At 30.7% G+C, this 13,056-nt stretch overlaps 1 protein-coding gene across 1 annotated transcript; it reads right to left on the reverse strand.

Annotated features, from left to right (window-relative positions):
• Positions 1 to 2,929: 2,929 nt before the first annotated feature.
• On the reverse strand, positions 2,930 to 8,520 carry LOC117916553 (ABC transporter G family member 15-like). Its single transcript, XM_034832642.1, has 9 exons — positions 8,089 to 8,520; positions 7,381 to 7,460; positions 6,260 to 6,721; positions 5,968 to 6,090; positions 5,357 to 5,488; positions 4,852 to 5,136; positions 4,191 to 4,463; positions 3,986 to 4,093; positions 2,930 to 3,569 (listed from the first exon to the last, which is right to left on the reverse strand). The coding sequence occupies exons 1-9, from the start codon at positions 8,342 to 8,344 to the stop codon at positions 3,210 to 3,212; spliced, it is 2,079 nt and encodes a 692-aa protein (XP_034688533.1). The 5' UTR covers positions 8,345 to 8,520; the 3' UTR covers positions 2,930 to 3,209.
• Positions 8,521 to 13,056: the final 4,536 nt, after the last annotated feature.

Below are 13,056 nucleotides of genomic sequence, written 5' to 3' on the forward strand. Positions count from 1 at the left end.
TTAATTAATATAATAATTTATATTATTTTTTTCTCCAAATAGGCATTTATAATTTATTTATTTTAAATAAACATAATTTATTATATTTTATTTATATTTAATTTTAATTAAATAATTATATTTATATTAAATATAGTGTCAATTGTTTTAATAAAATTTATTTATATATTTAAATAAAAATGTGATAAATTTTAAACTTAAATTAAACTTTTATATATATATATATATATATATATATATATATGTGTGTGTGTGTGTGAGAGGTATGTGTGTGTGTGTGTGTGAGAGAGGTATTATATACCACTTATATATAATATATAAAAAATTATTAATTAATATAATAATTTATATTACTTTTTTATTTTTCTAAATAGGCATTTATAATTTATTTATTTTAAATAAATATAATTTATTATATTATATTTTAATTAATTAATTATATTTATATTAAATATAGTGCCTATTGTTTTAATAAAATTTAAAAATATATTTTTATATCAAATTAAAAATATCAATTATTTAATTTCGTATATTATTATTTTTAAAATAATGAAATAAATATATTTAAAATCAAAATAATATAATATTTTTATTAAAAAAATTAAAGTTATATATAAATATATATAAAGTTAAAACCGCAGTTGGTGACTACGGCTTTGACCATTTTAAAAAAAGTCAAAGTCGTAGTCACCAACTACGGCTTTAAATTTAAAGTTAAAACCGTGGTTGGTAACTACGGTTTCTAACCACTTTAGAAAAATAAAACTGTAGTCACCAACTACGGTTTTATGACATGGCAGCTTATGTGGCACAGACGCATTAGATCGGATATTATTTTCAAAACAACTTTATTTTTTGGATTTTTTTTTTAAAACACACTATTTTGGGTCAAAGCTCCAGCTTATCGGGTGGTGAGAAAATATCCTTCTAATGCTTTAATAAAAGCAATAAAAAAACTAATACATTTGGTTTGCAAATGGGTCAATAGATACATATTAATATATTTATTTTTCCTTATTTGAATTTTGATTATATTTTTTCGGATATGGAAATATTTTATTTTGAATGTTGTAATATTGAAAATATATATTGTTTTTAGTATATTTTAGAAAATATATGCGACACACAAATATCTATAATTTTTAGAGATTTCAAATTCATAAAATAATATTATTTTGATTTTATGACATGAATGTAAGAAAAAAAAAAATTGATTCTAGCAGGCATATTTTAATTTCATGTTTGGTTAAAATAAAGATTTTATTTTGATATATACAAAAACTTATACAAATATGTATAAAGTTTATATTTGATTTATAATTGAATTTTCTAAAGACAAATTTTAAAATCTTGACTACAAAATTTCTTTTTTGAACATATGTAAAATATATGACTTAGTGATCATATAATTAACAATTTGATTTTATATGTCAATTTTCTTGTAACATATGTTTTACCCATGTTGGAAAATTTTTGAGTTATATATTATTACATGTTGTCATGTATAGTATTCTTATTAATGTAATAATTTTATTATTTAAAAATAATTTTAAAATTACAATAAGTTTAATTATTATTTTAAATATATTTTATTATATCATGACAGATATATTTTTAGATAGACGTGGGATGTTTTAATTAAAAAATTTGAGTTATGAACAAATTGTAAGATGTTTTAGATCATGATACACTCCCTCAAAATTTTGATCTATGAATTACTTTTTACAAATTAATTTAAATTATAATAATATTTGAATAGAAAATAGTTTTTAATTATTTCATGTAATTAAACTACACTTACGAAATCAAATGCATCATAGGTTTAAGTGATATATAACTTTAATTCTTTCTTAAATATTTTTTTGCTCTGTTATATATATTATCATTACTTTTACACAATTTATTAAGTCGAATCATCATCGATCATTAATATTTTTTGTTGACTTTAACTCTTCCTTAATAATAAAATTTATTCAATTCTGTAAAAGTGAGATTTTTATGACATATTTTATGACTCGTCATTTTAATGAAATTCTTGTCTTATTAATTACACAACATTGATAACAAACGATAATATTATATGATGTAATGAAAATAAAAAATTAATTATAGGCTCCAAAAGATCTCACACTATCTTACTATCAATATTTGATTCTATGCAAATGATACTTTACAATATACTAGATCCGAAAGAATCTTACGAAACCAACTTAGTTCTTTTAGGGTAAATAATGGTGCATTAACTCATTGTAAAGTCACATGGACATATATTATAAAACTAAAAGTTTTACCAAGCGACTATCATATTTATACACGGGAAAGGTAGTTTTTGAGTCCAATTCAACCTAAGTTCACAAACTTTTTCATATCTAAGAAATGATACCATGCAATGCAAACATTTGAATTAAACTTTGACATAATTATTATATTTTTTGATAAATAAAACGTGACTAATCCTTGCATATACATCATCAGCCCCTAACCACAAACCAAAACTTGTTCCATTATTTTAGTTCGGAAAAATATAAGGTATTGAATTAGTATCAATCTTGCAAAGTTCAAATTTGGATCATTCAAAATATATGATGAAACTTAGATTATTGAACGGGGTACAAACTTATTGATCATGGTACAATTTAATAAATAGAACCAAGACACAAAATAATAAAATTAAGGTATAAATTAATAAGATCAATCGTGTATAAGGTATAAAGAAATAAGATTTGGGTCTAAAATAATGAACCCATACTACACATTTTACACTAATTGGTTGTTGATTCTTTTCAATAGGTATCAAATTAAAACTATAGCCATAATAAATCCTTTATATCAAGTGCAATGATCGGGCCTCGACCTAAAAATTGCTTTGTTTTCAGTTCTGTCATGTCCTCCTATAAGATATACAGATCCATCTTTTTCATCAAGCAAGAATACAAACATCAACACGTGTCTCTTATATAGAAGTAATCAACTTTGTATCTTTGTTCTATTTTGGTCACAGGCTGGGAGTTTTGATCACCAGATTTTCTTTGGCACAACACCCCCCAGTACCCCAGGGGCTGTGATTTATGGTGTAATAACAGGGAGATTTATGGGGTTTACAAGAAAGATTATCTTTCTACAAGCAATAAATAGTAAGCTCATAAACTAATCAATACAAACAAACCGCCAGATAACGGTTATAGCTTGTAAAGTATAGATATGTCACACTAGGCGATTGGGGAGCTGAGACCCTCTTGAGAAGACAGTGAACGGAGGGCCTGGTGTCTTTTTGAAGGAAATGAAGAAGGCTTGGTATGGAATGAAGGCCTGCGATTAAGTTGCTGCAGAGTTCTGTTGCTGTAAAGTGTCCGAAAGTATGGCCAGGCTCTTTCCTTGAACTTGAGGATGAGGAAGAAGATGAGTCTGTAAGATATGAGAATGATAAATAAAGCAGCCAAGTCCCACCACTTGGAATGATCCAGTGGAATTCCGAGCATGTTTGTGATGATTTCTGAACCCTTCAGTTTGGGGTCACCAGATATAAGAGGTTCAAACTCCAGCCCAATCAAGTCATTCTTGTATGCTCCCTGCATTTCACATTACCACAGCAGTGAGTTCAAGATATATGAGCACTTCTTTTTCCAGGGCTACATGGCTTCCCTTACCATTTTTGGTTGTTTCAATGGAAGATGTTCCTAATTTTCTTCCATGGTTAAAGATATAAGAGTCTATTTAGGAACTGTTTCCGAGACTTGAAGGCTCGTTAGGTAATTTTTTTTTATAGAAAATAATTTTTTGAGAACTTATTTGTCATGGAGACATGACTTTTCCTACCATTTTTTGTTGCTTCTCTGGAAAATGATTCTAGAGAATGACATTTTTCCATACTCAAACAGATGGTAAGCAATTTTTTAAGAACTTGTTATGAAAACAGGAAATCTATCATCAAAAACTGTTCTTCGATAAAAGTTTCTAACCCCCTCGTATTTTTCCATGGAGTTACCTGTAGTCCCCATGCCCCATAACTGATATATGAAACGGGATAGCGCCAAAAAGGCTTGGGAAGATCAGACAACAAACGGAAGAATCCCGAAGTCATCATCATGATTCCCTGCATTGACAGCCAAAAATGATGTTAACATATCTAAAGACTGATCCTGAAAATGAAAAATATGAAACTCATCAAGGAGTTCAGTGTTTCCACTTACAATAAGTCCAGCCCCAGTTATGATTCCCATCAAGAAATTTGGGACTAATGAAGCCACAACCATCATGCAGCTCTCAACAACAGCAATGCAGCTAAAAAGATTGAGGCAGAAGAACACATAATGAGAAAATTCAGACCGAAACTTCACCATGTAAAATGTAATAGTCCCTGTAGCCACCGAAATTGCCACCAAGTATGGGAATGAAGACAAGAAGTTTGATAGTATAAACACAGCAACTCCATAATGCCCATTGAGCCTTTCTCTATAGAAGACCTGTATCAAAAAAGAAACATGAATCAAAACCTTAACTTATCGATTTCATCCCTTCAAAAGTTACAATAAACTATATGAGGTGGATAAAGATGCGAGAAAGAATAGTTGATAACTAATGGAGTGAGGGGCTCGTGGTTGAGGATGCATATACAAGTAGGAAAACATGAAATGTTTTAAAAACCCAATAATTGCATCTGATTTTTGTTCTCAATAATATTCTCTATTTATAGTGGAATGATTCTCTCACTCATATTAGATTGAATCATGTTAAAAACTTATGTACCTTTGGGTGGGTTGTTTTATCTTTCTGTTTTTAAACTAACACTGTTTGCATTAAAGCTTCTACCGACACAACATGTATGAGTACTTTTTTAGTAAGATTGTGTACCTTCATTTCTTCGACAAAGGACGGGAAGGCTCCAATGGACATGAAGGTCATGAAGCCTGATATGAATCCACCACAAGCACACCGAGCCAAGATTGCAGTATAGCTAGTGCCAACATCAAAATAGATAGTACCCACACAAATTGACACTACTATGTAGATCATTAACCTCAGCCAGTAATATCCAACGTCCCTAGACATGTTCAGAAAAGATCGCCGTGTCAATGTGACAAGTTGCTTCCACCAACTCGCTTGGCTCCCACTTTGTGATCCAGGCACAAGTCCTTCCTGCAATTCATGAACTCGTTCATAAACCATTTTCATGACACATTAATAAGAATGTTTTTTCTTGAATGATACACATCTGAATGTTAAGCAAAATATAGGTCACTGGTTTAGGAGCTTATAGTTCTATGAAGTGTTAGCGATCTATAGTTGTATTACATTAGGCATAAAGTGAACATGCTTAAGAAATGAAAACAGAATAGAATAAGGTTCAAATGCTTACAGAAGTTGATATTTCCTGAATCCTTTCCCCTGCCCGTCTTTGATACTTTGAGCCCTTGTACTCATCTGCAAGAATTGCTTTGATCTCTGCTGTTGCCAATTCCATGACAGAATTTGATGATTGCTGGATTTCCTATAAAAACCCGGAAATTAGTAAGAATCATGTTCAACATACCAAATAAAATAAAATATTGTAAACTTAGGATCTGAAAGGTAGAAACTATGCTGTCTTTAGTAAGGCATGCATTACTACTAAACACATTTTTGACATGCATAAATGAAGGTGTTTTTTTTTTTTTTTTTTTCTTTTTTTCTTAATCTTCGGGAGTGAAGTTTGGTTGATGAGAAAATTGATGACCCATGAACCCTATTGGAAAAGGACCTGAAGCCCTCATTTGGCTCTGTTCTCGGATAACCAGCAAGTAAACAGTTGAAAAAAATTGTTGTATTACTTGTTTTCTAGCAAAATATTCAGAAAGCAGGGTGTTTGGTATCTAAAGTACTGTTCTTCAAATACAAGACAACATGAACAAATGACTGAAAATGCAACCTTGTACAAAACAAAGAAAACTGAAAATTAGCATGGTATATATGGTGAAAAATAAGACATACACGAAGTCTTTGAGATCCTTTGAGGGTGGCTGTTACAATGTCGAAGTCTGAATTGATACAACGAAGGAAGTGATCAGAAGGACTCCTTCTGCTTGGGCATGGAAAGCCCGCTTCGGCAAAGAACTGTAAAAATTCAAAACCAAAAATTAGATTAAAATCAAACTGATACAACATCTAAATCTTTATAAAAAAGTCTTAAAACTATATATTACAAACATTAAAAAGATGTGCCAAGCTTTATAATTGTTATCAAAACTTTGATTATTTCAAGTTGATAATGATGTTTGCATACCTCTAAAGCCTTTTTTGCTTCTCCAAAGTAGATTGTTTCACCACCAGAGAGTAAGAAAAGGTCATCAAAGAGGTCGAAAACTTCGCTACTTGGTTGGTGAATTGAGGAGATAATAGTTCTTCCATCGCGAGCAACATTTCTAAGTGTTTGTATAACGAAGAAAGCTGAGGCACTGTCTAGGCCACTTGTAGGTTCATCAAGAAACAAAAGACGGGGACGCGTAAGAATTTCAAGGGCAATGCTCAATCTCTTCTTCTCTCCACCACTTATACCTCTTAAATGCCAGTTCCCAATCATTCTATCAGAGCAATCTTGTAGACCCATTTCCATGATTGTTCCATCTACAATCCCATTAATCTCTTCTTTGGTCATGCTAGTTGGAAGCCTCAAATGTGCTGAGTATGTTATGGTTTCCCTAACCGTGAGCGTTCCCAGCAGTACATCTTCTTGGGTCACATAAGCCTGATTTCTCAAAACAACAACAAGGGCAACAAGAAAAAAGTTCACACTACCTGCAGAACTAGAAGAGAAAAGGAGAAGCAAAGACATGGCCATTTCACAAATATCGCGCAAGTTTTTACAATGACTTTTTCACATTTTTTTTAAACTTCAAGACTGAAAAATTAGTACTCTCTTTTCAGTCCTCTTTCAGGATTAGAAGTAATGCAAAACCAAAGTTTGAAACTGTCCTGTTCTAATTTCTAGTTGCCCGATTCAGACTGATAAAATTCTGTTCATATTAGCCTTCTTAGCAATTTTCAGAGTCATTCATGGGTCATCTTATACTAGAGGAAGCAGTAATTGCTGAAAGAAAAAGCCAAATGATCGGTGGCCTCCCTTCTTAAAGTTCAGTGTGATCACATGACGGTCATTTGATAACTTGTCCTATATAGCTGATATTTACTAGACTACTCAATTTGATGCGGGGGTGTGGATGCTTACAAATTGGACATGTTCCCACAGTGGGAAAGTCGGTATCTAGGAGAAACCTCTCTGGAAACTTTTGTGGATTACCCCTTCTCCACGATATATATAGATATAGATATAGATATTTTAATCTTATCTGAAACTTTTTAGGAACTGGAAAGGCTTGATTTGCAAGAATACACAATCACACTTACAACAAATCCACAGTCTAGCCTCCTCTTCTTCCCATTAAGAAGAACATTTCCAGTCATTATCACATTTCTTGAGAGTCTACCTGTGAGAAGATTCAAACATCAATAAACCCTTGAATTAATCCAAGTATTTAAGTGAATTACAACTTACAAGAATCCATATCTTCCAATCAAGACTAATTTGATGTACAAATCTAAAAGCAGACACACCCACACAACTAGCAACATCTGTTTCGTCTTTTAGGGGGACAAATTAGAGAGAGGCCTCGAAAAAATTTGTAAGTTCTCTTAGAAAAAATGTTAGGTGATACTTAAATAGTAACAAAACAAACACCTTTTTCTATTAACCTGGTAAGAGAATTTTCTCAGTTGATCATAATTGAGGAATGGTATTCCTAGGGTAACAAAAGACCCTGGATTTTTCTGGTTCAAGAAAATTTTCCTTCCTGATTTATCAGCTCTCAATAACCAAAAGGAAAGAATTCGATTTTCCTGGAAAAGGAAAGGAAAGGAAAAAATGGTCACCTCAATTTCACCAAGACTAAAAAAGAAGCTACTGTATTTTCTAAAAAGGCCAAAACAGGTGCCCTTGACTACGCACCCAAACAATTTGCTGTGATGTAGGGTACAGGGATATGCCATTCCATTTGAAAATAAAACCCAAGAAAAACCTTTCTTGGCAACCAAACGGAAAGGGAGATAATTCCAAACCTGCTAGAGAGTCAAGAAGAGTGGATTTCCCAGAGCCAGAAGGACCCATAATGGCCATGATCCTACCAGGCTCAGCATAGCCAGTTAGCCCCTGAAGCAACCGCTTAGTGGGTCCCTTCCCGAAGTTTGGCAGCACCACAGTGAGATCCTCCCACACCAAGTAAGTTCCTCCCTCATGAGCTCTGCCTCTAGACCACCCATCCTCCACTTCCACACCGTCACTGCCACCACTGGCCATCTCTATCCCCCTCCCCATGTCCAAAGAAACAACAACACTGAAGTATACAACTGTGGAAGACAGGAGATGAAGTCCTACTGGAAGCCCATATACAGAGCTAATACTATGATAATTCGTGAATGAGTGATTAAGCTTTCACCAAACAACCACTCATCAATGCTGTCATGAATGGGGCTTCATGCACAAAGAAAGAAGGGGAGAGAGAGAGAGAGAGAGAGAGAGAGAGTTGGTTGGTGTTGGAGAATTAATTTGGGTGCATGTTTGAAAAAGTAGAATAGCAGTTGCAATGCTACTGCCATTAAATGCCCACATGGGTCATGGGCCTTGTTGGATATGGGTGTCGCTGGCGACCTTTTGATCTTGGATTATTAGAGACGGTGGCTGTTGGAGAATTAATTGGGTTAGAGGTTGAAAATATAGAATTATACTTGAAATAAATTTTAATAGAACAACAAAAAAGTGTCACAATTTTGCTTGAAATTTTTATCAACCATAAAAAAAAAATAATTAATAACACATATACTAAATTCGATTTTCTAAATAATCATATCACAAAATAAACTTATGTATATAATGAAATCTAGACAATTGAATAAGGGTATAATCAAATGGATTAAGATATAAAATTACAAATAAATGAGATTGTGATATAAATAATAGGAACTAAAAATATATATATTATATCATCTAATTGATGATACATTTTTTATAAATATAAAAAGAAACATATTTCAATTAGGTTTCTTGTTAATCATAATTTGAAATTCTATATAATTTTTGTAAAGTATGATGATATCAATATCTTTAAATTATGGATATTTTGATAAAAATATAAATAAAAAAATACGGTACATATTTTCATTCTCACCTGAGAGCATGTTTGAACAATTGCAGTTGCAAAGCAAGTAGGCCATTGAATGCCCACATGGGTAATGGACCCTGTGCAATATGGGTATCCCCTTGTGTGGGACCGTATGAGTTATCTCGGATCATTAATCAATTTTCGTCGTCGGATTTGTCGTTATCACAGTGGAGCCAACCAATCTAACAGTATTCGATTTGGACCAAATAAAAAAAGAAAGAAAAAACAAAAGTAAAACAAAGGGATAAAAAAAACTATATGAGACAAGTGAATAAAAAAGACAAAAGAAAATGGCGGTGTTATTTATGCTCCAACCAAATATATTTTCCTAAATTAAATATTTTGAACCTAAAATTTAGAAGTCCCATTTTTAGGTAAAGGAATTAATCACCTACCCTCTAAGGAAAAGAAAAAAACCTTCATTTTCTTTTAGGTTTCAAATTAATGGTCACAAAGCTTATAATCATTACAATCCCCCATGCATACATGTGTGTTTCTTGCATTTTGACCAAAAAAAAAAAAAAAGCAAGTACTATAAAATTAAAAAACTTATAAGGTATGTTTGACAATAATTTTAAAAAATATTTTTTAATATTTTTAACACTTACTGATAAAATTTTTGAAATGTTAAAAAAGTTAAAAATACTTTCTAAAATTACTGTCAAAGAGACTCTTAATAGAATTAGTCATAATCCCAAATGATAATTAACAAGTAATTCACTTTTAAATAAGTTAAATGTGACCAATCTTAATATAATAATTAAGTTTAGTTTAATTATATTAGTTGATAGTAATATGTTACTTTTAATTAAATAAAAAAAATTCAAATATTTTTCTATTCAACCAAACAACACCTGCTACCTTAACCAACCTTAAGCAGGATAAATAGTTTTGGATGTATCTTTTTAATATGTTATCCTTTAATTTGAATTAGGTAATTTGTAAAAAAGAAAAAAAGATCATATAATAATATAAAATTAAAAGCTACTTATAATTAAAAGAAATTGGTGGTGGGTGCCAACTGCGAAGTCAATTTATGAGATGACCCATTTAAAATCTACAACTACAATGCTAAGTGACCTCATCTAACATTCATAAAAGGTGGTCTTCTCATTACGTTGAGGTCCAGATATTTAGGCTTGATAGCAATTAATAGTACAAATAAAAGTCCAAAGAAAATGTGTGCTTGTGTTAAAGAGTGGTTACATGATCCTGATTGAAAGTTTGTTGTTCAATAAATGCCTTATTCCAACTCCTAACCACTGAAAAAAAAAGAAAAGAAAATTCAACCCCATAGCCTAAGAAAAATATTATGGGCCTAAAAGCAGATGAAAATGATGTGTAATCCCATTCTGAATTTCTGATGCAGAAAACCCTGTCATTTTTCTTATGTTGTATCAAGTTTTTCAGACCGAAGAGAACAGAAAGCAAAAGAGATTGGGCCGGGTCGGGTCAACCAGCATGGGCACCCAACCCCACCCATATGCATATAAGTGGGGTTGGGTGTGACCCATGAACAAAATAATATCAAGAAGCATGTAGGTATGTGTTTATTGTACTTCAGATTTATTAAGTGACATTACTCCAAGTATACCTAATCCCTTAAAGGCTATACCGGTGCGATGTATTAACAAAATAATATCAAGGAGAGGATGCATGCATGTGTTCATTGTACTTCAAAGTTATTAAGTTAGGTTGATGCCAATAAGTTACTTAATAGAAAAAACCAAATATTTTGACTTATTCTATTTAATAAAAAAACAAACATCACCTAAATTTGTTTCTTGATAATAAATATCCACTAACATATATATATATATCAAAAAGAACATTAAAGAATATTTTATTAAATAAATTAATTATGATTATTTTATTTTTACATTTAATTTAATTTATTATCAAAAATATAAAAACATAATTTTCTTAATATGTCTTTTTTATATAATCTATATATTTATTAAATAAAAAAATATGAATATTAAAAAAATATTTGATATCATTGAATGCATTTAAATTAAAATGAATCATAATTTTATGTCAAAATATTCATCTATATTTTTTTATACATCTCGTTATATCTATAAAATTGAGTTATCAATATATCCATGAAAATCAATATTTACATCATAGATCTAATAGTTGACTAGTAAACATACGGTCCAAGGTATGATAAAATAAAATCTTCCTCTCATACAAATGTTTTTCTATCTTAGGCTAAACACTTTCTTGGAAAGGCTTCGAAGGATGAATTATTTCATATCCATAGCTAACATACTTAAGCAACAATTATTTCTTCATTTTTCTAGATGGTCATATTGCGCACATGGTATGATCACATGCTACAAAGAAATACAACTATTCATCTTGCCCAAGTATCAACATATTGGCTAAAATTTGTGACATTTGAATAATAATATGTCCAGGTTGAAAATATATTTAATATTAATAAAATTTTATTTAATTTAAATATATTCAATGATATAAAATAAATAATAATATATGTATGATTTTTTTAATATTTATTTTTTTAATATTTAATTAATATATAAATGATATAAAGAAAGAGTTGTTGAGAAAATTATCATGGTAATTTTTTGTAATCAATTAAATGAAATTTAGAAATAAAATAATTAGAATTAATTTATTTATTAAAAAATTCTTTTAATATTTTGTTTTTGTGATGGATTCCTATGTATATACTTTTGTGCATACATATCATTGAGGGTGAATTTGTCCTAGAGGGTATCAAAGGTTTACTTTGAACCTTCGTCATCTTAGATTGATTCCTCACTCCCAAGCTAATTTCAATTTTACTTTTAAGGCTTTGACAAGCAAAGAGGGGGCGTTGACCAAACAAATGAGAGGAGAGGCCCTTGTTGATCAAGCCCACATGAGTGCGATTTAAATTATGTCTCATTTTAGCTCATTATTATAGAAACTATGAGGACCACTTGTATGAAAAAGTTGGTCACAACCTAAAGATATACTTTTAATATTGTAACATGTACATGCTTAGTCAAGTTTGAGGCATATGGAATAAAGTAACTCATCATCATAAAAAGAAAATGATAGCCTAATAATACATCATTACAACCCATGCAAGCATAGTGACTTACAAGGTATAATACATCTCTAGCCATAGGTTTAATAAAAAAAGTCTACTACCATCTAATACATAGAAATGTGGTGTACGGTAACCTCCTTTTGCACTATAATGCTTTTCATGAAATTGCAATTTATCTCTATATGTTTCGACTGACTTGTCATGGTATTTAGGATTTCTCGTGTAGGTAATTTATACTCGATTATCACAATATAATGTTATTGATTTAGATCCCTTAGTAATGATTTCCATATCCTCTAAAATTCTCTTCAACCAAATTGCTTCTTATACTACATCTCAATATATATGTTATAAATTCAACCTCCATGGTTGACGAGGTTTTGCATGTTTGTTTCTTACTACTCCATGAGGTGGCATCATGATCAAGTAAGAACATATATCCCAATATTGACTTGCGCTCGTCTACATCAACTTCCCAATCAACATTTATGTATCCAATAAAATGCAAATTGCCACCTTGGTATCATAAAGAATAAGTTTGCACCTCTTGTCAATGTTTGTTGAATTGCATTAAGTATGTTCACTTTTTATTGTACTTAGTGTTTATGTTCTCCAAATGCTTGTGATATATTGCGATAATGTTAGTGTCACTCATCTTTGTTCTAATCTGGTCATTCATTCTCATATGAAATATGTTGCATTGAATTATCACTTTATTCATGAACAGGTTCAAAGTGGTGTTTTTCGTGTGACTTATATCTTTTTTAAAGATCAGTTAGCCAATGTGCTTACTAAGCATCTTTC

Source organism: Vitis riparia, chromosome 6, assembly GCF_004353265.1.
Source record: "Vitis riparia cultivar Riparia Gloire de Montpellier isolate 1030 chromosome 6, EGFV_Vit.rip_1.0, whole genome shotgun sequence".
Classification (NCBI taxonomy): Eukaryota; Viridiplantae; Streptophyta; class Magnoliopsida; order Vitales; family Vitaceae; genus Vitis; species Vitis riparia.

Coding starts and splice junctions, on each gene's coding strand:
- LOC117916553 (XM_034832642.1), bottom strand. CDS start 8,344: ATGGGGAGGGGGATAGAGATGGCCAGTGGTGGCAGTGACGGTGTGGAA. Junction 7,461..8,088: donor TCTTCTTGACTCTCTAGCAG/GTTTGGAATTAT, acceptor ATCTTCTCACAG/GTAGACTCTCAAGAAATGTG. Junction 6,091..6,259: donor AAGCAAAAAAGGCTTTAGAG/GTATGCAAACAT, acceptor GAATTTTTACAG/TTCTTTGCCGAAGCGGGCTT.